Source organism: Heptranchias perlo, chromosome 7, assembly GCF_035084215.1.
Source record: "Heptranchias perlo isolate sHepPer1 chromosome 7, sHepPer1.hap1, whole genome shotgun sequence".
NCBI classification, from domain to species: Eukaryota; Metazoa; Chordata; class Chondrichthyes; order Hexanchiformes; family Hexanchidae; genus Heptranchias; species Heptranchias perlo.
Window position 1 is genome coordinate 32,118,578 of NC_090331.1, and position 26,821 is coordinate 32,145,398.

General features: G+C 41.6%; 1 protein-coding gene across 6 annotated transcripts in view; it reads left to right on the plus strand.

Annotated features, from left to right (window-relative positions):
* Nucleotides 1–26,821, plus strand: part of LOC137323595 (nck-associated protein 5-like) — a 555,766-nt gene that overhangs the window by 320,108 nt on the left and 208,837 nt on the right. For all 6 annotated transcript variants that reach the window (XM_067987260.1, XM_067987261.1, XM_067987262.1 and 3 more), the window contains one exon: nucleotides 6,998–7,135. In XM_067987260.1, coding sequence (XP_067843361.1) covers nucleotides 6,998–7,135 — 138 coding nt within the window. The remainder of the gene's footprint in view (nucleotides 1–6,997; nucleotides 7,136–26,821) is intronic.

Genomic DNA, 26,821 nt, shown 5'->3' on the forward strand with positions numbered 1-26,821 from the left:
ATTTGAATTTAAACCAAATGTGCACAATCAACCCAGCGTGAGTTGCCACACGGCTGGAAACATCTGTGAGGAGAAGGCATGCCCGCAAAATCTGTCAGGAAGAGATGTCACGCCCACAGATTGAGGCTGCATTGCTCAAGCAGGCGAGCAGACTTCGTTCATTTAAAATTAGCTATTCTGGATGTCATTGTAAATAAAAATTTTAATTTTTTTAAATAAAAAGCCACAGAAATAATTGAATTAAATTAAAGAGACAGAAGGGAAAAGTAAAAAAAATAATTTTAATTTTTTTTTAATGACCAAAAGCTATGAAAATATGGAGTAATATGACACTCCACATTTTTAAAAGTTAATTTTTAGTTGTTTGGCAGTCATTAAGAGTAATCAGGCTTTTAAAACTTAGTTTAGACCTGGTATTTTTAAGCGTACCTGTTTGGTGGCGTAATTAGTTACTTTCCAGCTGGGCAGATAGGCAAGTTTGCACTTTTTCAATGATTTCCCTGATTGCAGCGTGCAATGTCCCTTTAATTCAAAGCTGTCACATTGTCGGCAAACCACTAGAAGCAAGTTTACGATTTCCGCGTTTTACTGCGCATGTGCAAACGTGGAAACTTGCTCCTTCAATTCACCACTAAAAACTGAGAGCGCTGTTGAGCTCCACTGTTACGTCGGAAGCGATTTCTGACCCAATAAAAACCCTCTCGTGGTCTTAAAATACAATTTCAATGCTGTTTTGTACAGATTGCTTTACCTAAACTAATGGCTGTGTCTGGAGGAACTTTGTTCCCAGACTCGAGAGCCCCAATTCTAACCCAGTGCGCCCAGTGGGAACGGGGCAGGAGGAGGGTTAAAATTATGTCTGGGGGCTCCCTAATTCCTTCTCGCGCTGTTCCCACCAGTTTTTAGCTTTGGGTCAGGTGCCCGCCCCAGGCAAGTGGGGGCCTAATGAAAATCTCAAAGTCATGCTGCGATGACACAATATCTATCTGCCCCCAGGTGATTTTTAACTCAAGATTGCGGGGAGCCATGCCCGGTCCCGGACCCACCAACAAAATCTGCCAGCATTGGTGTCTGAGAACTCCTGAGCTGTAGTTGCTTTTGCTGCTCCTGTGAGGTCATTGAACCTCTTCCTGCATTGAAACCGAGTTCTGGGGGTGATGCTGGTGGCACTAATCCTGTCAGCCATCTCTGTCCAAGCCTGTTTCATTTTGGCCTTGGGGACGCCCTTGCGGGTTTTGGGGAGGAGCTGCTCTCTCCTAGCCCCCTTTTCCTCCACTAGGACCTCCAGGGAGGCATCAGAAAAGCCTAATGGCACATCAGTCTTGCCGAAAAGTCTTCCAGAGTTCAAATCAAAATGCAAGCAGGGGAAGCATGCCCGCTTTAAGTATGCATCGGGAGTCGTGTGGGTCATGCAGGTGGGCTGCCCGACTGCACAGCGATCGGGAGGGAAATCTGTCCTTCAAATTTAAACGAGGTCTGGGAGTTAAAACGCAGAGGAGTCTTGTGGGGTTTCCCACCCGCCCACATCCTTTGAAAGTATCTCAGCCCTGATTTTAACCATCCCAGGTTAAAATCAGGGCTGAGATACTTTCAAAGAGTTCTGGTTATGAATTAAAATAAAAATTTGTTTTACGTGGAAAAGATAGAAAAAGCTATCGAATATGGTCTCCTTCATTATTTTTTGTTTCAGATTCTCACATCAGGAGAATCTATTTATTTACTTGTCCTGGAGCTGTTGAACCATGGGGTCCAACAACAAGAATATTAATTCACCAGCCCTTTCTGCAATTAGTTTGTATCAAAGGTTGAATTAGCCAAACTAAAGAAGTTGTTTTTAATAACATTTATGAATCTTGGGAGTCGATATTAACCCCCTCACGACCGGCGGGAGAGGATCGGGAGGAGGGGTATAAAAATAAAAAAATCACGAAACGCGACCCCAGCACGCCCATTGCTATTTTTACGGCAGTGGGTTGAGTGTCGTGTCTGTCCCGACATGAAGAAGTGGGACACTTCATTATAATATTTAAATCAGGCTCCAATAGTGCAGTTAGGAGCCTGATTTAAATTTAACGCTTGCTGGCCGGATTTCCCAGGGCTTGGGAAACCCAGCTGCAAAATGGAGATGGGAGCAGCCAGATCAAGCAGGGAAGTGCTTTTTATAGCACTGTTTATGAGCCAGGAGAAGTAGGAGTGCTCCCCCTGGCCCCCCAAGCAAACCTTCAGCTGATCGCAGCCTCTCCTCACTGCTGTGATCAGCCAACCTCCCCCCCGCCCATCAACTCCGCGATCTTGAACCAACTGCCAACCCCTCCCCCTTCTGCCCCACCATCTGCCGACTCCCCCCCCCCCCCCCACACTTCTGCCCCACGATCCCTTCCTCCTTATTGCCGGTCCGATCCCCTCTTCAATCTTTCCCGATTGCCAGGGATCGTCCCCAACGGTCCCCAGCTGCGACCTTCTACCGCAGACTTTCCCGTCGGCCAGCCTTTCAATCTGGCTGGCTGCCGGGCGGGAAATGGAATTAAAAAAATGATAATAATGTCCTCCCGTTAAATTCAGCAGGACCTCAGCGCTCCTGTGATTTCCCTCCACCCCGCGAACAGGCGCCCCCACTCCTTCCCCGTTAACATCGGGGCCTTTATGTTTGATCGGCTGGAACGAAAACTTATAGCTGGCCTTTGAGAGTGAAAGCTCAGTTTTCTGGAAAATTGCTTCCAAAATGGATGGTGGGAAACAAGAGGTTAAATGTTTTTTTTAGCAAAGTAAGATATGAAAAAGAACAGGTCTAAAAATGGTTAATTAAAAATAGGGCTAATAGAAAAAGGGGCAATTGATGATGGGGCTAGCAGATGTTAAGTGTTTCACATTTTTATTTAAATTTGTATTTTAAATTATTATTTTAGTAGTTCAGGGTTAATAATACAGTAATAAACTTAGCCCTGAGTAGCTTTGTTACTGTAGCATGAGTGTTTCAATGTCACAGTACGTTCATTGTTAGAAAGGCCTGGGAAAAAAAGTTAATTTGCATTTGAACAGAATATTGTTGAAAATTCTACACAGAACCTGGTTATTACACTTAAAAGTGTGAGCTCCACAGATACCCGGCTGTGTTTAAACAGAACCTGTTACTCATAAATATGCATAACTTTGGTTTGTGTAATTGGTAAGCAGATCCAAACTTGTTGACCTCTTGCAGTTAAGATAAAGTTTGTCAGCACCAGAGAACGAATACCCAATTTATATGCTGTTGTATTTAATTAATATCAGCACATTGATACAGTTATGTATTCATCGGTGTGCATCAGGGATTAAGCTGTTAAAGAACTCAACAGCTGGGCAATTTCTGACTTTATCTCAGAGGTGTTTGAGAGATTTTTGCGAGCTTGGCCATGTATCTTAGGTGTCTCATCGAGATGCAGAACGTGACGCAATGCCTCAATCCAATTGTTGTAAATGCTGCTACTACAAACCTCTTTATCACAAACTTATTCCCTGATCCCAGCTGAAGCTCAATGATGATCAGCATAAGGGCTTGAAGCTTGTTGAGAAAAAACTTTGACAGGAAAATATAATTGGCTGGTTCCCAGGAGTTTGTAATAACAAGCATTTGCTAAATTCTGGATTATTCATTGCCAAATCAGTTCACATTATACAGATTCACTGAACAGCAGCGGTAATATTTTTACAGCTGCTGCTACTGTTTGAAACTACACAAGGAAACCCTTATTCTAACATGCAATTTAAAATTGTTATTTTCTGCTACTATTAAATCTTAACATCCGTAGCCTATCTACCCATATCCTTTCTTTGTGACAGCATTCATACATATGTATTTTTAATGACTTTGTGTGTGAGTTTCTGTTCTCATCAAGGTGAGGGGTGTTAATGCTGGGGAATGGAACACTTCCAAGTTTCGGCACCCAATGGCAGTATCAGGTACCATCAGGTCAAGTGTAGCCTTGGCTCTTAGTACCCAGAATCAACCACAGAATTTCTTCCTTGCTGGAGAATTTCTCCCCTGTGATATTTATTCCTTATTTACCTCCTCCTGAACTCATTGTAATTGTATTGCTTGATAAACTCTGACCCCAAATTTCTTAACCCCATTGATTTGCAGTTTGTTAACTCCTGCGCATTTCACAGTTTACACCATTTCACATCTTGCACACTTCACTTGCCAGGCAGGCCATTCAATTGTTTAAACCCTATTGATCTCAGTTTTTTTGAATCAACTGGCTTTGTAGAAGTCTGAATCAAATCTCTAAGCTTCTGATGCCCTACTCAGACACTGTTTTAAATGCTTAAAGTGCAGGTGTGTATAGATTTTATCACCTAGCATGGTGAATACAATTTAAGCATTTTTTAATATAACATTACAGCAAAGTACCTCCTAGTTTGTTTAATGTGCTAGGGAGCCATTGTTGAATGTAACATCAGCTGGTAACTCAATCTGTCAACAACAAACTATGGGCTCACCGCACTTTAAACATATTAAGAGATACAATGTAATTGTAAACTCTTACATGAAAATTCAGTGTGAATAGTATTTTAATCCTTAGGTTTTGTTCACCATACTAGGAAATACAATGTTGTAAATATTGTCACTTTATAAACATTAAAAGGGAACCAATTTAGCTAGCTGGTACTTTATGACCAGCGATCTCACTTGGCTAGGCTGGTGAGACAGCTAAGTATTAAGTGACAGCTATTGCTGTAAACAGCTGAGCAGCACGTGAGAAATTCAGAGGCTGAGCACAAGACTTTTTTAAACAGTTTTAAGTGCTCCATTCTTTGAAACAAAAAGCACCGTTTTATAAAAAAATATTTATCACTAGTGGATCTCTTGTGGTACTGCCCATAGGAAGTCAGGACTATGTGAAATTCCCATAATGCATTAGTGATACTGTTGCTCGAGGTATGGGGATCTCCAGGTTATAAAGCTCCATCCAATGGTAGCAGTATGCCACTGCAGGTGTGAGCAGAAGTGGTGGAAACAGCCTGCAGAATTGATCGCTAAGAGCTAAAAACTTGACAGGTTGCCAAAAAAACTGTCAGAAGGGCTTAGAACAGCTAATCTCGACAGGAAAAGCGTTTTGAATGACAATCAGAGACAGCAGTAAGCCCTGGTGAGTAGAAAACAGATTCTATGAGGTGGGGGAGGTAGTGGGAACAGTCTGCAGAATTGATCTCTGAGAGGGAAGTACTCAGAAAAGTTTCATAAATTATTTACTTAAACAAAGAAAGGAGGAAAATTAGAGAAAGGGAAGAAAATGGTGAGTAGTTGTTCCAGACTTACTTTTATCCAGGATGAAAGTTAGGAATGTTGCCAGACTCCTGGAGCTGTGAGGTTTAATGAATCTTGCTGATGTAGGTAAGGGCATCTGAATCTGCTGGTTCGGGAGCTCCTTCTAGTTGTAGAAGTGTGTAACTGTATTGAATATATCACAGTGATGATATCCAAATATGACATGCATAGCAAATATATTATAAATATTTAGGGGATATTTTGAAATATGTTGTACTGAGAAGTCCTTCAAACTCGGTACAGAAATGTTATAGAATCCATATTGTTATGATACCTGAATTTGGTTGGACCTTCTGCACAAATTGGCCCTCAGGTGCCACTGAATTCCAGCTCCCTGGATATAGCTCCCTTTACTCTGCCCCAGCAATGTACTCCAACCAGAAACTCAGAAGAGCACCCCCTCCTGCACCAGTGCAGCATTTTTCCATTTCCCAACCCGGTCATTCTGTGGCCTCTTTGAGTGAGATTAATGCCAAATTAGTGGTACTTTTCTGCTGTGGTCATGCTCAATTTTAACATGATTAAGACTGCCCACTAACATAAACATATATGCAGTAAAATAAATGCAAATAGTAATACTTAGTGGTGGACTAAGTGATGGTCTCACTAGCACTTGATTTTTCTTGTGCCCAAAAACTGCAATTCATATTTTCTCCTGTTAAATATTAAGACATAAAGGGCTGGACCTTATATTCAATGTGCCTTCCACCTTTAAGTGCAGAATGATATAATGGCACAAACATATTGGGCCATAATTTGCTGTCAAAATAATAGGGAAGCTAATGGCACTCGCTGTTATTTTTGTGTAAATGGTACAGCAACTTTAGGCGAGGGGTAGATGCGCGTTTAAACTCAAAAGTCCAAACGTTGCTATCCAAGTTGCATCCCTCTGCAGGTGGCTTTGCAAAAACTGCATTTCACTGTCTGACTCACCTTTGAAATGCATTTGAACGGCGTGAAGTTGCAGTATTTGCGCGGTAGATACGAACTAAACTCAGCACAGAAAGTTAAGTCTTGTCCATTTCAGTCTGAGTACCCTTTTAACGACGTGATAAGTGTAATTACAGCCAGAAAACCTCTTTGGCACTGAAAATTAACCATTTCAAGTGCGGAGTCTCATTCCTTCAGATTTTAATTGTTGGAGATTTTAGAAATGTAAAATTTAAAATTTTTACTTTTCCTTTCTGTCACCTTTCTCTCTCTTAATACAATCAATCTTTCCCTCTCTTTATTTCTCTTTCTGTACCTGATTTGAGATTGAATTCATCCACTCTAATTTACACTTCCTTCTTAGTCCTTGCTCTGTTAAGTTTACAATCCTTCAATCTGACTGGTTAAGGAGATACACAGTTGCTTGCCCTGTTCACTCAGGTCCCAGATGCCCTGTTTCCCTCGCTATGACGTTATCAGCTCGCACTTTCAGTTACTTGCCATGCAAAAAATTAAAAAACCTAAACGTGCAAGGACACGTCTAACTAACAGCAGATGCCGTTAGATGCCCTGCTACAGAAAATTAGGGCCCATTATAATTTTATCACAGTGAAAAAAATTGTGTAGAATTCTAAGACATAAATGCAATTTTTGTTGATATGGTGCATAATAAATTAGACCTACGGGTTATATATTAAAATTGTTTGGTGCTCCATGCTGAATCTTTATTCAAATGTCTTTACTATTCTGGATGTCTAGGGTAAACTGTCAGAAGAAGTAGCAGTTTGCAAGAAGACAGCAGCAGACATTAACACAACAGCTGATGAAAGGAGTGAAAGCAGCATTGAGGAAAAAGAAAAAACAATGCACCTTTTAGAACGATTACGAGCACTGGAGGTAAGCAAATAGTAAAATTTGTCTCCAGTAAATTGTACCTATATAGAAGTAAAAGTCTTGTATCTAGTAAGTATGTACTGCATCAGAAATGTTACCACATACTTCAAAATGTCACTTGAAAATGCCTATCACACCTACCTGATAGGCTCAAATAAACTATTTCTGTTAAATTAGCTGTGGCAGAATTGCTCAAATATAGACAGGCAGGAAAAACTATTAATTATCTACACAAATCCAACCAATCAAGTTGCTTAATTTTCAAAGCTATCAATCAAGCATCAGTAACTGCCACTAAGTGAACCAGTCAAATCAATCAAACAGTTTTATCAAGCTGCTTTTAGCCACCATTTTCTTTCCTCACATAGGTCAAAATAAAATGTATGACACATAAAAAATATACAATTTTGGGGAAAAAACATTGAACTGCCCATAACATTAGTCACTTAATGTTAGAGATGCTTGCAAGAAGTTTCCCTCACATAGGCTTCTCTCTGCACTCTAGGTTTGAGTTCTGTTTCAGTCCCAGAGTTGGAGATTTCACTTAGGCCTTGGGTCCAGTGGTGGAACCGATGTTGGGGGGGGGGGGGGCGTGCAGGTGAATGGCGTGGCCATGACACCCCCCCAGTCACTTTGATGTCAGTGAATTTTATATGTCAGGACTTGACCAAAGCTGACTGCAAATAATTTACTCACTTAACTTTTAAATTCCCTATCGTGATTATGTTGCCATTTTGAGCCTGACATGGATGGCAATGCATTGGTAGACATTGACATGGTGTGTTGTGCAAGTCAGCCAAATCTGAACTTCGACCCCCCCTCCCCGATCCTTTGACCTTAGTGTGTGAATGTATATGTGTGTGTGTGACACTGACACAGTGACATGTCATGGAGCTGTAGTTTTCACCCTTTTCCTTTGGAATTACTATACCCAGGGTACACTGCAATAATCCATGTCATATGACGTCCAGGCATAGAATTTACAAATAATTGTGAGGCATAAGAGAAGAACAAAAACATGAAAAACAAAAAATATTTTGTCTACCTTTAGTGTTTTATACAGATTAAGATACTAAATAAAAACTCTGGGCTAACATTGTTGCTTAGGATCAAAGTTTTTTTTGTATCACTGAAGGGATGTGATATTTGTGCTGGGTTCAAAGGGGGGTAATTTTGAGACACTTTCATGGTGAGTTTGGACATTGCAGTCAGAGTAAACCAGGCCTAGTATATGGCTAAAGAACATGTTTAGGATATTGGTCATTAAGAGATGCGATGGTGGGATAAACCTCCGTGTAACAGTGCTACACGAATGGCAAGTTCACCAAAAACTTTGGACTTCGGCTGCACTCTGCCCTCAACCGAGGCACAAGTCACGCAGAGGGGAAGGAAAATTGACCCTATTAAACCTAAGCTGCTCTGTATTTTTCAGTATCGGTAAGGTGCATAATATTTTGCCTTGTGCCAGTCACGTGCTATATTGCTTTAGTAAATTTCAGCGACGGGCAAATTGCCATTGGATTTAGACTACAATGGGGCCGCAATAAATAGTAGGATCTGCACTCAAGATGGCAAGGTACAAGGACATTGCTGCAGGAGTTCCTTAGGGCAGTGTCCTAGGCCCAACCATCTTCAGCTGCTTCATCAATGACCTTCCCTCCATCATAAGGTCAGAAATGGGGATGTTCGCTGATGATTGCACAGTGTTCAGTTCCATTCGCAACCCCTCAGATAATGAAGCAGTCTGTGCCCGCATGCAGCAAGACCTGGACAACATCCAGGTTAGGGCTGATAAGTGGCAAGTAACATTTGTGCCAGACAAGTGCCAGGCAATGACCATCTCCAACAAGAGAGGGTCTAACCACCTCCACTTGACATTCAACGGCATTACCATCGCCGAATCCCCCACCATCAACATTTTGGGGGTCACCATTGACCAGAAACTTAACTGGACCAGCCATATAAATACTGTGCCTACAAGAGCAGGTCAGAGACTGGGTACTCTGCGGCGAGTGACTCACCTCCTGACTCCCCAAAGCCTTTCCACCATCTACAAGGCACAAGTCAGGAGTGTGATGGAAACTCTCCACTTGCCTGGATGAGTGCAGCTCCAACAACACTCAAGAAGCTCGACACCATCCAGGACAAAGCAGCCCGCTTGATTGACACCCCATCCACCACCCTAAACATTCACTCCCTTCACCGCCGCACTGTGGCTGCAGTATGTACCATCCACAGGATGCACTGCAGCAACTCGCCAAGGCTTCTTCGACAGCACCTCCCAAACCTGCGACCTCGACCATCTAGAAGGACAAGAGCAGCAGGTACATGGGAACAACACCACCTGCACGTTCCCCTCCAAGTCACACACCATCCTGACTTGGAAATATATCGCCGTTCCTTCATCGTTGCTGAGTCAAAATCCTGGAACTCCCTACCTAACAGCACTGTGGGAGAACCTTCACCACACGGACTGCAGCGGTTCAAGAAGGCAGCTCACCACCACCTTCTCGAAGGCAATTAGGGATGGGCAATAAATGCTGGCCTCGCCAACGACGCCCACATCCCATGAACGAATAAAAAAAATGTGAGCAATGCCAAGGTAGATCTGCTTGTGATTTCAAAATGAGAACTTAACTGTTATATCCTAGCCATTTTCTACAAATGATTGTCTAAGTGGATTTTTTGGCATAATTTGTCTTAAGTATACATAAAACACAACTAAAATAACACATCTGCCATAAAAGCTCTATGTAACATATGTTTTGGCACAGGCATGTTCAATTTTTATTGAACCTTGCGGGTGGGAACATCTGGCACAAATTCAGTGCCAGTGTCTGCCGTATTATTACTGATACAATTCCAGTTTCTGTAATGCTGTCCACTGCTTTTGATCTGTCTTCAAATACTTTTATTAGAATGAGATACAATCATAATGTGCTTTTTTTCTTAACAACGAACAATCTTATACAAAAATAAAAAATACTTCTTAATTGCTTGGATACTTTGCTGATATTGCACAATAAACAACAACAAGAACTTGTATAGCACCTTTAACACAGATAAACCGCCCAAGGTGCTTCACAGAGGTGTAAGGAAAAGGACATTAATTTTTTGTAGCTGCTACTCGTGATATATCATTTGATGTTACCAAGAATGGAAAATGAGCTGTGTGGTCAGGTGTGGTCTGACATTGTAAGCTTTATGTTTTGATTTCCTCCTAATTTTACTATAAGATATAATCATTATCCACAAAAATAAAATGTTTTATCATCTAATTAAAATGAATCAATGATATATACTCCAGTGATATTACTGAGCTGAAACAACACCTGGTTACATGTAATATACATTGGGACATTTGGTTAACAGTTATTTTAGAATGTTGAAACTGGATGAGTGACTGTTGTGTCCTAAAAATCCCCCCTTGAAAAAAACTGTGTCCGCCTTGACTGCAAGGTAGCACTCTCACCTCGGAGTTAGAAGGTTGTCGGTTCAAGCCACATTCCAGAGACTTGAGCACATAATCTAGGCTGATACATCAGTGCAGTACTGAGGGAGTGTTGTACTGTTGGAGGTCCTGTCTTTCAGATGAGATGTAAACTGAGGCCTTATCTGCCTCCCAGGTAGATGTAAAAGATCCCTTGGCATTATTCAAACAAAAGCAGGTGAGTTACCCTCGTGTCCTGGCTAATATTTATCCCTCAACCAACATCATTAAAACAGATTATCTGGTCATTTATCTCACTGCAGTTTGTGAGACTTTGCCATGCACAAAATTTGACTGCTGCATTTCCCTACATTACAATAGTGACTACACTTCAAAAGTACTTCATTGGCTGCGGAGTGCTTTGGGATGTCCTGAGGTCATGAAATGTGTTATTCCTTCTTTTCTCTTGGTTCGAGATTTCTGTCAACATAGTAACACAAAATCTTTTTTTTAAATCTGCATAGCCAATTTGATTCATTCAAATGCAAATTAGCTTACTTTCAGAAAATAATATTTTGAGATACAGTTTGAGTAATCTGAGACATAAAATATGATGAGTATATTATGTTTGAGAGAAAGGGATGACTTTGGACCTATCATCACTGGCAGGTTTTCCTCACTCCATATCTGAATCTGTTGTGGACTATTTGATAGAGATTGATTGCTTTGATTAGTAATCAACTCCTTTATCGTTGTACCTTGCGACTACCAGGATGGTAGAGGGTGAAGTAGATGAACCTTGGTCTTTTCTCATTTAGCAATTCCTATGTTGGAGGGTAGCAAATGTTGTGCCTTTGTTTAAGAAGGGCGGCAGGGAAAAGCCTGGGAACTACAGACCGGTGAGCCTGTCATCTGTAGTGGGTAAGTTGTTAGAGGGTATTCTGAGGGACAGAATCTACAGGCATTTGGAGAGGCAGGGACTGATTAGGAACAGTCAGCATGGTTTTGTGAGAGGAAAATCATGCCTCACGAATTTGATTGAGTTGTTTGAAGGGGTAGCAAGAAGATAGATGAGGGCTGTGCAATAGACGTGGTCTACATGGACTTTAGCAAAGCCTTTGACAAGTACCGCATGGTAGGTTGTTACATAAGGTTAAATCTCACGGGATCCAAGGTGAGGTAGCCAATTGGATACAAAATTGGCTTGACGACAGAAGACAGAGGGTGGTTGTAGAGGGTTGTTTTTCAAACTGGAGGCCTGTGTCCAGCGGTGTGCCTCAGGGATCGGTGCTGGGTCCGCTGTTATTTGTTATTTATATTAATGATTTGGATGAGAATTTAGGAGGCATGGTTAGTAAGTTTGCAGATGACACCAAGATTGGTGGCATTGTGGACAGTGAAGAAGGTTATCTAGGATTGCAACGGGATCTTGATAAATTGGGCCAGTGGGCCGATGAATGGCAGATGGAGTTTAATTTAGATAAATGTGAGGTGATGCATTTTGGTAGATCGAATCGGGCCAGGACCTACTCCGTTAATGGTAGGGCGTTGGGGAGAGATATAGAACAAAGAGATCTAGGAGTACAGGTTCATAGCTCCTTGAAAGTGGAGTCACAGGTGGATAGGGTGGTGAAGAAGGCATTCAGCATGCTTGGTTTCATTGGTCAGAACATTGAATACAGGAGTTGGGATGTCTTGTTGAAGTTGTACAAGACATTAGTAAGGCCACACTTGGAATACTGTGTACAGTTCTGGTCACCCTATTATAGAAAGGATATTATTAAACTAGAAAGAGTGCAGAAAAGATTTACTAGGATGCTACCTGGACTTGATGGTTTGACTTATAGGGAGAGGTTGGATAGACTGGGACTTTTTTCCCTGGAGAGTAGGAGGTTGAGGGGTGATCTTATAGAAGTCTATAAAATAATGAGGGGCATAGATAAGGTAGATAGTCAAAATCTTTTCCCAAAGGTAGGGGAGTCTATAACGAGGGGACATAGATTTAAGGTGAGAGGGGAGAGATACAAAAGGGTCCAGAGGGGCAATTTTTTCACTCAAAGGGTGGTGAGTGTCTGGAACGAGCTGCCAGAGGCAGTAGTAGAGGCGGGTACAATTTTGTCTTTTAAAAAGCATTTGGACAGTTACATGGGTAAGATGGGTATAGAGGGATATGGGCCAAGTGCAGACAGTTGGGACTAGCTTAGTGGTATAAACTGGGCAACATGGACATGTTGGGCCGAAGGGCCTGTTTCCTACATGCTATGTTCCTACATGCCTCCTACCAACCTGCAACCTGCAGCATCTTCTCTACCATCTTCCTCTAGATCCTGGACTTGTTTTTAAAAAAACAAAGTTAAACATAAAATTCATTACCTAGCTGAATAAGTCTGCTGATGTACAATTTCCACACAAATTGGATCTAATCACATACTTTGAGTGCAAAGATACTATTAACATGGCCATAATACTTTGTAATAAAAATACAATTTTAATTAATCAACCACTAGAAATCAATGGCCCTGATAATATAATGTGCATTACGTACCATAAAACAGAGGATCTTCCCACTCAGCATGACCAACATAATATGAGATCATGATAATTACGGATGAGGGAGACCATTTGGCCCATTTTAGTTCATCCATCTGGAAGCACCCAATTTCAGTATATGATAGTTTCTTAAATGATTTCAAATATTCTTCCTCTACCGCTCTATCTAAACGTTCACTTCAAGTGTTAATCTCAGTCTGCATGAAGCAGAATCTCTTGATATCAGTTCTAAAATTACCTTTTACTAGTTTGATCCTGTGCCTCCTTGTCCTACTCCCATAATTTAAAGTAATATTTTGGATTTACCTTTTCCATACCATTTGCTGTCTTATATCCCTCTATTAGATCACCTCTCAGATGTCTCCTTTCCAGGCTAAAAAACTCAAGTTGTTGCTGTCTTTCCTCATAACTCAGATCCCTGACAATAGGGATCAGCCTGTGGCTCTTCGTCTATCTTGAATGGAGTGTCTCGGTGACCAGAACCGGATGCAGTAATCAAGGCATGGTCTGCCCAGAGCCTTATACAAGTTAATCATATCTTCATCTAACGTATATTCAACAGTTTTGGATATATAGTTTGACATTCTATTGGCTTTGTTGGTTGTTGCTATACATAGTTGAGGGTTCTATAACAAGGGGACATAGATTCAAGGTAAAAGGCGGGAGGTTTAGAGGGGATTTGAGAAAGAACTTTTTCACCCAGAGGGTGGTTGGAGTCTGGAACTCACTGCCTGAGAGGGTTGTGGAGGCAGGAACCCTCACAACATTCAAGAAGCATTTGGATGAGCACTTGAAATGCCATAGCATACAAGGCTACGGACCAAATGCTGGAATATGGGATTAGAGTAGACGGCTGATGGCCGGCGCGGACACGATGGGCCGAAGGGCCTCTATCCGTGCTGTATAACTCTATGACTCTATGACATAGGCTGGGCATGTTTAGCATCGAGTCTATTAAGACTCTTTTCACTTCATCATTAGCTATTTCAGAACTGTTCATGATATATGTGTGCCGCTTATGTTTCTACCTTATGTGCAGTACTTTGCACTTGCCTGTATTAAATTTAATCTGCCATTGATCTGCTCACATATTTAGTTCTCTTTTAAAAATACTCATTGAATATGTGTTTAGCAGTCTAGAGATTTTTTTTAAGTACTTTTCTTGTTTTAAGAGGCTTTCAAATGAAAGCACCAACACTTTATTTTCTAATCATTAGCAAACCGTCAGGCCAATAAAAGGGGTACCTGTCACATACAATAATGTCACCTAAGATTTACACCCAGAATCCCTTTTAAAGCTGATTTTAAATTATCGAATGCCACCAATGTAATTGACAGGCAGCCTTTGTTTTGTTGCTAAATGGCTAAATGGCTGGACATTAGAAAGTTTTAAAGTAATTTAGAAAAATTCTATAAGATACTGTCATGTAAAACATAAAGTAGCTTTTATTATTTTATATTTTCCACGTTGTTCCATTAGAAATGAGCTTGTATTCTGCATTAGATTCCTATGAACACTACAGTATGATTTATTGCATGTGTACGTTTTTAATGCACAAAGTTATCAGACTACTGAGTATTGTTTAACACAGAGGACATTTCTGAAATATTTATTTATTAATCTTCATGGATTGAAGGAAGGTTTCTGTTTTGTCAAAGCACAAACTGATATTTCAGTTAAGATTGTTTTTTCAATTTAATACTACAGCAGAAATTTAGTTCTCATGTCCACTGAGAATAGCATTTGCAAATGATACAAGTATTTTGTGATCATAAAAAAGGGAATGAGTTAAATAATCTCTAGCCAAGTGTAAGATAAATCAAAGGTATTAGTTGTGCATTATAATTACTCTGATGGTAAATCCACATGTGTAATAATCATTTCTCCCCCAGTTGGTAGGAAATCCCATTTTATTTATTGCTGTAATTATAATTAAACCACTTTAATATCTTTTACACAATGGTTAAAATTCCACAGCTGCCCCTTCATTTGAAGCAGGCTTTTGAAGGTAATTGGATATTAACAGGAGGATTGAGCCAGCATAGGTATTGGGTTTCAGCTGTTTCTACTTTTAGCTTGCTGTTCATTGGGAAAAAAAAAATTTGGCTTCATTTAAGAAAGTAGATCGATTTCAATAACATCACACTTTTGTCTTAATTCCACACATGATGTAACAAGGAATTTTTCATGATTTATAGGCTATAATGGATGGGGAATGAAATTGGAAAAGAAACAGGCTCATGTGGAGCATAAACACCGACATGGACCAGTTGGGCCGAATGGCCTGTTTCTGTGCTGTACGTTCTATGTAAAAATGATGAAAAATCATTGAAAAAAGATTCTAATATGTGAAAATTAGAATGCTGTATGAGAGAGTGCAAAATATAAAGATTATTATCAGTGGACTGAGCTCAACTCATTCATGGCTATGTAACTTGTGAGTTTCCAGGCTAGTTCACTGGGGAAAATATTCCTCATATTTCACACCTACCTATACAGTGTCTTAATTTTTTGTAAATGTTTGAGGGGACTGATTGTCTCAAGAATAATTACGTGTATAGATCAATAACTCTGTAAAGATGCAGATAGGCTGTGTTGACTCTATGTACAAATAGAAATACAGATTTTCTAAGCAATCTATTGTTATAAGTAACCTAGAAAATTAACAATACAAGTGAGTGGCATTCTCTACCACAGAATTGTAGCAGACTCCTGGCTCATCTCAGAACAATATACAGCAAAATAAGCAGACAATTTATGGACAACAGGAAGTGCATGTGCATGTACATATTTATGCATTTTCCTAGGAAATTCCCACTTTCTCTGCCGTCTCCATGCTCCCAGTGTGTAGTATAAATCCTGCTGGCACTGCACCAGTAGTACGTAAAGCTTGTGAATTTAAAATAAAATTGCTGGACTATAACTTGGTGTTGTAAAATTGTTTACAATTGTCAACCCCAGTCCATCACCGGCATCTCCACATCATGGCTACCACAGAAGGCAGGGGAGGCCAAGTCATTGGATGTATTCAAGAAGGAGATAGATATATTTCTTAATGCTAAAGGGATCAAGGGATATGGGGAAAAAACGGGAACAGGGTACTGAGTTAGACGATCAGCCATGATCATTTTGAATGGCGGAGCAGGCCCGAAGGGTCGAATGGCCTACTCTTGCTCCTATTTTCTATGTTTCTATGAGTGCTACACAAAGTTTAGATGTGACACAAACTTTTAAATTGCCGTGATTCACAGGTTGTGATTTTTCTCCATGGAATATTCGAGTTGGGTTTGGTTGTAAATTTGCCAGTTATTGGTTGAACACACAGATAATTTTCCTCACCAGGATCAAATTATTGGGTGGAGCTTTTAACTTTGGGTGGGGGTGTAAAATGGGCAGTAGTGGATTGGCCGCCCCTTATGTAGCCCGCCAGATTTTCCTTTCTATTGACTTCATCGTCTGCTCAGCCATCTATTCCCAGGTAGCCCTGGTAGCAACTTGCTGAGGAAGATGCCCCTTGTATCCAAAAATGACAAGCCTCCTTCACATAGCGGTCCCCAGCATGATTTCTAGGGCTGTCCTAGCAAATGGAACTAGCAGACTCCTGGCTCATCTCAGAACAATATACAGCAAAATAAGCAGACAATTTATGGACAACAGGAAGTGCATGTGCATGTGCATATTTATGCATTTCCTAGGAAATTCCCACTTTCTCTGCAGTCTCCATGCTCCCAGTGTGTAGTGTAAATCCTGCTGGCACTGCACCAGTAGTACGTAAATCAACACACTTTAGAGAAACTCAGGCAGGTCCCCTCTGTATCCTGGAAATGCAAATACACTGGGAAAATACACCAGTGCTGCTCCTGTGCCACACGGGAATTTCAGCTCCTTATCGAAGGATTGTTGATTTTTGCAGTCAAGGAATCAAACTCCCATATTTGGGATATCGGTGATCCATGTGCATTAGTGGATATAAAAGCTGCTTGTTTATAACACAACTGGACTAATCTGTGAATCTGCAGAAACTGGTTCGTACAGTGAAACAGCATGAACAGGACATTAGCAACAAGAAACAAGAACATCTTTGAGGGGAGGGTATTTTATTTGGTAGATATTTTATTGTAATTTTACATTTTTATGTAGGATTTTTTGGGGAAAAAGTCTTCTATATTGTAATGTGTTTCTGGTTTGGTATAAAGTGTCTTGATTTTGTTTGCTGTTTTAGCAGTTTTCATGCTTTAGGCTAATTTCTGTGCATTAAGCTGCATTGCTGTTTTTATTTATATGCAAAGTAATCTTATTTCTTGTAGTGATGAGTTATTGACTAATTTGTATTTTCAGCATCAAGGTCAAATTGTAGACAAAGTACAAAGGACCTGCTGTCATCGTGTACAGCGCAATCATGCATATTATTCAATAACTAATTTAATTGCACACCTTTCATTACTAGAATTTTTTAAGATTATTGATGCAGCTGAAGTTGTTAAAAAATTTTTAACCAGCCTTGTCAAAGATACCCTTGGAAAATGGGAATTTATAAAGGGGAAATCCAAGATAACATTCTGTAAATGAAATAAGAAACCTTTGCTGCCCTGCCAATAAACTTTAGTTGTGAATTGTACCTAGAGGGTTACTCATAACTACCTCAGTGTCTTGTGGGCAGAAATACCCAATGTATACATATCTTTGATATTAGATTTCCTTTTGCAGAAAGGCACCAGAAAATGTACTTTTATAAGTAGCTTATCTGGGGTCAGCAACACTGCATTATTCCTGATGATTAATTCATGTCATGAGCTACTTTATAATTTAGTCTTTTGATATCTACCAGGTCTCACTTTATTACTGACAATATTGCATATTCCTAACCAATACTATACATACATTTATGAATAATTAAAGATGCCATACTTTCAAAATAATAGCACGTAAACAAAATAGAATTCTTGATTATCAAGTCCTTTGTGTCTATCTTCTTATATCATAATTTAGTCCGTTGTGTTCCACCATTGTCTCCCAAGCCCTAATTTGTTAACATGCTGACATTCCAGTTCCCTGTAGTTATCTCTCCACCCACATAACCTCTCCTGTTTCTTCCTCCATGTACCTATGAGAACTACTTCCAGTACATTAACTACACTCACAGAGAACAGTACATTTTCAATTTACTTTAGCTTTAGTTTTCAACAATTTGTGGTACAAATAAGATACAGGATATTGGTTATGGTTTACCAAACAGTCAGTCAGACAATTGTGTAGGTTTTTGCATAACCTACCTGCATATAGCAATGAAGTGTAAGCCATGCACCTGAAGTTTTGAAGCTATTATGTTGTCAGCCTTGGTAGGTAGTAGCACTCTCATCTCTGAGTCAGAAGGTCATGAGTTCAAGCCCGCTCCAGAGACTTGAGCACATAATCCAGACTGGCAATTCAGTCCAGTACTGTAGGACTATTCTGGTGAACTATCACTAGACTTAAGGCGGGAGTCTGCTAGAACAGCTGCAAACTTGGCTGGGGATTCTGGAATGGCCTACTGGGGCGAAGTCTAATGGCGGGGCCTCTGGACGGCCAGAATTCCTGCACCCCGGCCCCCAGCCTGAACTCAGTAATGTAATGGAGGCGCGCCTGCTGAGACCCCCAGCAGAAGCGGGGCCCAAACCGGGGGTGAGGCCAGGGTCCAGGCCTAAATTCCCAAAGAGAAAGACTCAATTTAAAAAATAGTATTTAAAATCTCCACCTGAAGAACGGGCACAAATCCAAATGCAGCTTCAGGTCTCTCCGAAGCAGAACTGCATACGGAGCTAAGGAGCCAGAAGTACCCAATTAAGTCAAAACATACTGTGGAGGTCTTAGAATTAAAAATTAAAACTGAACTGCCTGTCTTCTTTCAACCCCTGGGGTGCTTATTGACAGGGGTCCAGAAGCATGGTATATCGCCAGGCTTTACTGGGCACTCCTGCACTGGGGTGCTCAGCAAGTATAGCCACTTTCCTCCTTGTTTTAATACCAATGCTGGGTCAGCGCCAACCATAGACACAATCCCAGTTGCATTCTGTGGCCAAGCCCCAGGAAATCCTGGCGGGGCGCAATGGGATGGCGACCTGACGTAACGGATCTCTATTCCATTCTCTTTTGCCCTCCGCCAGGCGGAGGGCAGAAGAAAGTCTACCCTGTAGTATTTTGAAGCATTCTTATTTTACATTTGGATGCAATCGCTTTGCAACTTAATGTGAAGATTCAGTAAAAACATTTAAATCATGATTCCTTGTGAGCATGCTGAATAGTTTTGCCTGAGATGATCAAATACTCCGCAGCACACAGTGGTCCTTTGCAAGTACAGTGCAGGAGGTCAAATGTTTCCCGGATGACCAGCAGGCCAGGTTGAAAGAAATGTGAGGATGGATGAGTATAGTGGAGTTATCTTAATTACCTTTTGGGCATCGGGAAGTATTTATATGGTTGTAGTTGTGTACCTCAGGATAATAAGTGGGTGGGGCAGATATACCTCAGGATAATAAGTGGGTGGGGTAGTCCATGATTGGCTATTAGTACGTCATCTGTGGAAAGAGTGAACTTAGTGAACCAAAAATAGCTTGTTCTCGTTGCAAGCTTTCTGACATGTAACAAAATAGGAGCTTGTTTAGATAGTCCACCTGGGAGCTGCCTGCATCAATATAAATGGCATGACCTTAGTAGGGCTGGTAGCTGTGATTGTGTGCTGCATTTATTGAAGGATGCTGAATGTATGTGGGGTAATTTTCAACTTTATGTCGGTGGTGGGACACCTCGCCTGTCAGAAGCACATAATCAGATATTTGGGTGCATGTGGCCATATTATTTTCCAATGGTGAGTGGCCAGAAGACCGATGTTAAGTTACTATCTTATACTGTGGGCTGTGCCTGGCTGTGATTTGCAATCTGCCCACCAGGCGAGTGCTTCACACACATATGCTTGAACGTGCAGAGCTCTGCTTCCCACTGTGGCTATTTTTTAGAATAAGGAGTGAGTGCATGGCAGCAATTGCTTTCTGATCAGGTTAAAAGGATGCCATACTAAGTTTATAAGGTGCTTAGGAAATCCTGAGCATTTTTTTCTAACACCCACACTGGAATTATACTTCACCTGGTATGAAGCCCAAGTGGGGTATATGACACTGCTTGGTCTCACTGAGGAGTCGGTTTGGACTCGAGTTCCAAGCTACACTGCCTCGTCATGCTGATGCACTACCTGAAACTGCATTGCATCATAATGAAAGTGGTAGTATAACTGCAGCCCAAATGTATACATAAATTACTCTGAGATTGCGAGCTGGTCCAAATTTTAAAAAATCATCCTTACTGATTTAGTCATTGCTTATTAAAAACATTTAGGGAGAGAATTTCCACCAGGTTCGCCCGATCTCCTGCCCTAACTTTGGTGGAATGTAAGCAAAAACTGAAGAAATGGCATAACTGGCTTTTATCCAGTGGTTCCACCAGAGTTACGGTGGGAGATTCGAGAACCCTCGAGGAAATTCCAGGTGTCAGAATTTCCAAAAAGTTTTTGGTAGTCAAAATTTCCCTAATTGGAAGTTCATTTTTCTGCTATTGTAAATCGGCTTTTACTAGGCACTTTTTCGTAAACTAATTTTTTTAAAGAAAAATGCAATTTTGACACAAAACAGACATTTACTGAGGAAATCAAGCATAACAATCTGTATAACTGAAGTAGCCAGATTCATTATATACATAGTCGGTGGCCCCTTAATACTTCTTTTCCCCTTTGATTCACATTTGAAACATAAAAAATGGTCTGGAAATATACAATTGCATACAAACCCAAGATAGAAACTGGCTGAAAATACGTTTGAAAATTAGGGAATCCATCATCATCTGTGATTACCTGACAATGTTGTCATCCTTGCTTGCACCACTGGGCCTTTTACAGACAGCTTTTGGTTGAGAACCTCGGCCTTAGTTTGTTAAAATAGTCTAAGGCTTTTTCTATGACATTGGCTCATTAAAGGGTAATAAATCAGACGTGCTGTAGGACAAAAAGGTAACAGCTACCGTATATCCTTGAGGTGCATGTGGAGCTAACAACAAAATTTGTTCGAAGTGAAAATTCTTAAAAGTAAAACTGCAGTGACTTACATCTGCTCTGTCATTGATAAAAGATCCTGATGTGCAGTGCAAGATGTAGAATATTTTCTTCTTAGTGATATCGTTTGTAAAAGTTTTTTTTTAAAAGAGTAGAGGACAGTTTCAGGATAGCTCAGCAGGTGTACTCACATTGCTGACCATCTTTTCTCCAGGTTCCAATCTTTCGTAAAGACACATGGAGCCAGGGGCATGTGTACAAAAGTAGCACGTTTCCTGAAACTGACTTCTGATGTACAAAATTGAATATTTTTGCAAGTGGGACTGGGAATTAAATTGTTTTCGATAGCCCCTATCTATATTTTTTAAAAATTCGTTCATGGGATGTGGGCGTCGCTGGCGAGGCCGGCATTTATTGCCCATCCCTAATTGCCCTTGAGAAGGTGGTGGTGAGCCGCCTTCTTGAACCACTGCAGTCCGTTTGGTGACGGTTCTCCCACAGTGCTGTTAGGAAGGGAGTTCCAGGATTTTGACCCAGCGACGATGAAGGAACGGCGATATATTTCCAAGTCGGGATGGTGTGTGACTTGGAGGGGAACATGCAGGTGGTGTTGTTCCCAGGTGCCTGCTGCTCTTGTCCTTCTAGGTGGTAGAGGTCACGGGTTTGGGAGGTGCTGTCGAAGAAGGCTTGGCGAGTTTCTGCAGTGCATCCTGTGGATGGTACACACTGCAGCCACAGTGCGCCGGTGTTGAAGGGAGTGAATGTTTAGGGTGGTGGATGGGGTGCCAATCAAGCGGGCTGCTTTATCTTGGATGGTGTCGAGCTTCTTGAGTGTTGTTGGAGCTGCACTCATCCAAGCAAGTGGAGATTATTCCATCACACTCCTGACTTGTGCCTTGTAGATGGTGGAAAGGCTTTGGGGAGTCAGGAGGTCAGTCACTCGCCGCAGAATACCCAGCCTCTGACCTGCTCTCATAGCCACAGTATTTATATGGCTGGTCCAGTTAAGTTTCTGGTCAATGGTGACCCCCAGGATGTTGATGGTGGGGGATTCGGCGATGGTAATGCCGTTGAATGTCAAGGGGAGGTGGTTAGACTCTCTCGTGTTGGAGATGGTCATTGTCTGGCACAGTTACCTGGCGCGAATGTTACTTGCCACTTTTCAGCCCAAGCCTGGATGTTGTCCAGGTCTTGCTGCATGCGGGCTCGGACTGCTTCATTATTTGAGGGGTTGCGAATGGAACTGAACACTGTGCAATCATCAGCGAACATCCCCATTTCTGACCTTATGATGGAGGGAAGGTCATTGATGAAGCAGCTGAAGGTGGTTGGGCCTAGGACACTGCCTTGAGGAACTCCTGCAGCAATGTCCTGGGGCTGAGATGATTGGCCTCCAACAACCACTACCATCTTCCTTTGCGCTAGGTATGACTCCAGCCACTGGAGAGTTTTCCCCCTGATTCCCATTGACTTCAATTTTACTGGGGCTCCTTGGTGCCACACTCGGTCAAATGCTGCCTTGATGTCAAGGGCAGTCACTCTCACCTCACCTCTGGAATTCAGTTCTTTTGTCCATGTTTGGACCAAGGCTGTAATGAGGTCTGGAGCCGAGTGGTCCTGGCGGAACCCAAACTGAGCATCGGTGAGCAGGTTATTGGTGAGTAAGTGCCGCTTGATAGCACTGTCGACGACACCTTCCATCACTTTGCTGATGATTGAGAGTAGACTGATGGGGCGGTAATTTGCCGGATTGGATTTGTCCTGCTTTTTGTGGATAGGACATACCTGGGAAATGTTCCACATTGTCGGGTAGATGCCAGTGTTGTAGCTGTACTGGAACAGCTTGGCTGGAGGCGCAGCTAGTTCTGGAGCACAAGTCTTCAGCACTACAGCTGGGATGTTGTCGGAGCCCATAGCCTTTGTTGTATCCAATGCACTCAGCCGTTTCTTGATATCACGTGGAGTGAATCGAATTGGCTGAAGACTGGCTTCTGTGATGGTGGGGATATCGGGAGGAGACCGAGATGGATCATCCACTCAGCACTTCTGGCTGAAGATGGTTGCAAACGCTTTAGCCTTGTCTTTTGCACTCACGTGCTGGACTCTGCCATCATTGAGGATGGGGATGTTTGCAGAGCCTCCTCCTCCCGTTAGTTGTTCAATTGTCCACCACCATTCACGACTGGATGTGGCAGGACTGCAGAGCTTTGATCTGATCCGTTGGTTGTGGAATCGCTTAGCTCTGTCTATAGCATGTTGCTTCCGCTGTTTAGCATGCATGTCGTCCTGAGTTGTAGCTTCACCAGGTTGGCACCTCATTTTTAGGTACGCCTGGTGCTGCTCCTGGCATGCTCTTCTACACTCCTCATTGAACCAGGGTTGATCTCCTGGCTTGTTGGTAATGGTAGAGTGAGGAATATGCCGGACCATGAGGTTACAGATTGTGCTGGAATACAATTCTATACGATTCTAAAAGTGCTTTTCCTGGACAGATGTTAGGTACTGCAGGTTTTATTTTTGAATGGTGTTAAAATTTGTGCTGGTAACAAGATGACTGATTATCAAGTTACATTGCCTGCAATCTAACTGCAGTCGATGTGACATCAGTCTCAAATCACCCCGCAGTGCTCTGAACAGAACATGTTGACATCATGACTTTGACACATGTATGCCAAATGTTATAATAATTTATTGTTATTACATCTCCCCATGCGTTACAAATCGAGTACTGGTGCCTCAACACAAGCAATATTAAATATTATTAAGTGGAACCCTCATGCTGCGTTTACTCTTCCTACGATGTAACTTTTTGTATTAATTGGCCTAGAGATTCATTTAGGCCATTATTAAAATGCCAAATGGGCACAGGACACGCAGGGCGCCTGGAGACAGAGGCCCGAGGATCGCAAGAGATTTGTCCCTGTGCTTCATCTAAATATTCCGGGCACTCTACTGGTGCCTGTCGCACCTCCACAGACAACTCACCTGATGGAACAATGCAATTTCAGGCCGCCTGCCTCGCCGGCAGCGACCCTTGGGTAAGCCCCATAAGGGGGGAGGACAGCTTGAGGGGACCAGTCCCGCCCATCATCGGCTGTTGGAAGTACTGTGGAACCGGGAGGAGCTTCTCCTGCTCCTCCTGGCTCCACAGCTGTTAGAACAAAAAATGTTACTTACCATTTTGGTAGCAGGAGCTGGCTAGGCTGCATCCCCGTCCAGAAAATGCGAAATAAGCAGGTCCGCAGCCTGCTCAGGGCAGCCCAATTTCTGGAATGGATCCTTAAACTGGCATTAGGCTCCTTATTAGCAAAAGCAAGAGTCCTAATGCATGTTTTAGGCAGTCGTCCTGGATGCCTGATAAATAGCCTGAGCCAATTTGGATTGTACAATTTTCAGGCATCCTTGTGGCACAGGACGTTTGGCCCCAAAATTGGTCCTTTCTGTATCCATTTTACCCCTGGAAATGGGTACAATGAGGACTAATTTCTACCCTAATAAACTTTATTCAAAGAACTTTTACGGTATTTTCTAGCAAACATTTACCTTTATAATCCCACATCAAAAGATGCTTTTATCGATGAGGTTAGAAATGTTAAGGAAATTAAGGAATTCAGGAAGAAAAGACTGATTGTAAAAGTTTTTTTTAATACACCCATTGCATTGGCTAAACTTTTCCCCCATTCAGACAATGGAGTAAGTGTGCAGTAGAAATGCATGGCCTTTACTCATGACCCTGTGAGTTCAGTATCTTTTGAATACCAGCACTGACAATAGAATACCCAGTTCTGATCCTTGGATCAGTACCTGTGCCTAATAAGAACACAAGATAATTATGGAAGAGGAAGGTCATTGTACCTATCTTAATTAATCTATCTAGGGAGAGCCTAATAACCTCCATTGTAACATCCAATTGTATCTTAAATGCTTCCACCACTTTATCTGGAAGTTTATTCTACACATTGAACATTCTTTGTGTGAAGAAGACTTTTCTGATATTAATCCTAAAATGACCTCTTACTAGAATAAACCCGTGTCCCATAGTAATATTCCCACAGTTTAATTTAACTTTTTCTACATCCTCAACCATTTCTAGGCTGAAAGCTCAAGTTTCTCCACTCTTTCTTCATCACTCAAACCCCTGACACCAGGGATCAGACTTTTGGCTCTTCCCTACACTGCCTCTGGCACTTGAATGCTTCTCTTATCTCTTTGTGAGCAGAACTGAATGCAGTATTCAAGGTGCAGACTGACCAGAGCTATGTAGTTCAATATCTTATTCTTGTTGATTGCTGCTCTGCATTGGTTGGATATGCTTAGCATCGAGTCTACCAAGACTAAGACTCACAAGTCTCTCTCATCATCTTCCTTAGCTATTTACATACATACGTACATACGAATTAAGAGCTGGAGTAGGCCATTCGGCCCCTCGAGCCTGCTCTGCCGTTTGATAAGATCATGGCTGATCTGATTGTGATCTCAACCCTACTTTCCCATCTACCTACCATAACCATTGACTCCTTTATTAATCAAGAACCTATCTAAATCAGCCTTAAAAATATTCAATGACCCTGCCTCCACGGCTCTCTGGGGAAGGGTGTACCACAGACTCAGGACCCTCTGAGAGAAAAAAATTCTCCTCACCTTCATCTTAAATGGGAGACCCCTTATTTCAACACTATTCATTGAGTACGTGTGTCATCTATTTTTCCTGCCTATGTGTAGCACTTTACAAGTATCGGCATTAACTTTCATCTGCCATTTCTTCGCTTATTCACTTAACTTGTCCAACTCATTCAATGGATTCTGAGCTGCCTCCTTTGATTTCATTCCCCCTGCTAGTTTGGTATTGCCTGTAAAATTGACCACTCTGCATTGAGTTTCCGAATCCAGGTCATTTATATCAATTAAAAGCAATAGTGGTCCAGCATTGAGCCCTGAGGTACCCCACACAATACCTCCCCAACCCTCACTTTGGCATAACGCCTGTAATGAGTGCTTGTTGTTTTCTATTGTTCGGCCACTTTTTTATCCATTCCCAGGGTTTACCCTGAATTCCCACAGCTTTGAGTTTAATTAATAGCTTTTTGTGTGGAACTTTGTCAAAAGCCTTTTGGAAAGAGTGCCACGCCATAGAGATTACCACATAGGGATAGCACAATATCAATTTCATAGAAATCAGCAATATGATGTTGGCAATAAGACCACCTCCAAGACAGAGTTTTGCCCTGCAAGTGTTTTGAAGGCGTGCAGTTGGTTTTTAACCAACTGTTCACCTTTACATTTTTTATGCTAGGAAAGAACTGACTATACCTTTAGCTCCCTTCTTATCTTAGAACCTCACTGGTAATTGGAGGCTAATGGGCAGGATTCCTTGTATGTACTATAGCATACATGTGCAGAGCTGTGCTTTTCTCCACTTAAGCAATGTGAGCAGGTAATACAATTATGGTTCCCAACTCTAGTTGGACATATTCCTGGAGATTTCATCACTTGACCTCCCGCCTCCAACTGCCCCGTTCAGTCAAACTGCCTTTTTTCCCATCTCCAATATTTTTATCACTAATAAACAAAAAGTGTTCAAAGAAAACAGAAAAACACACAATGCTTTTTTAATGCAGTGATTTTTCTCCT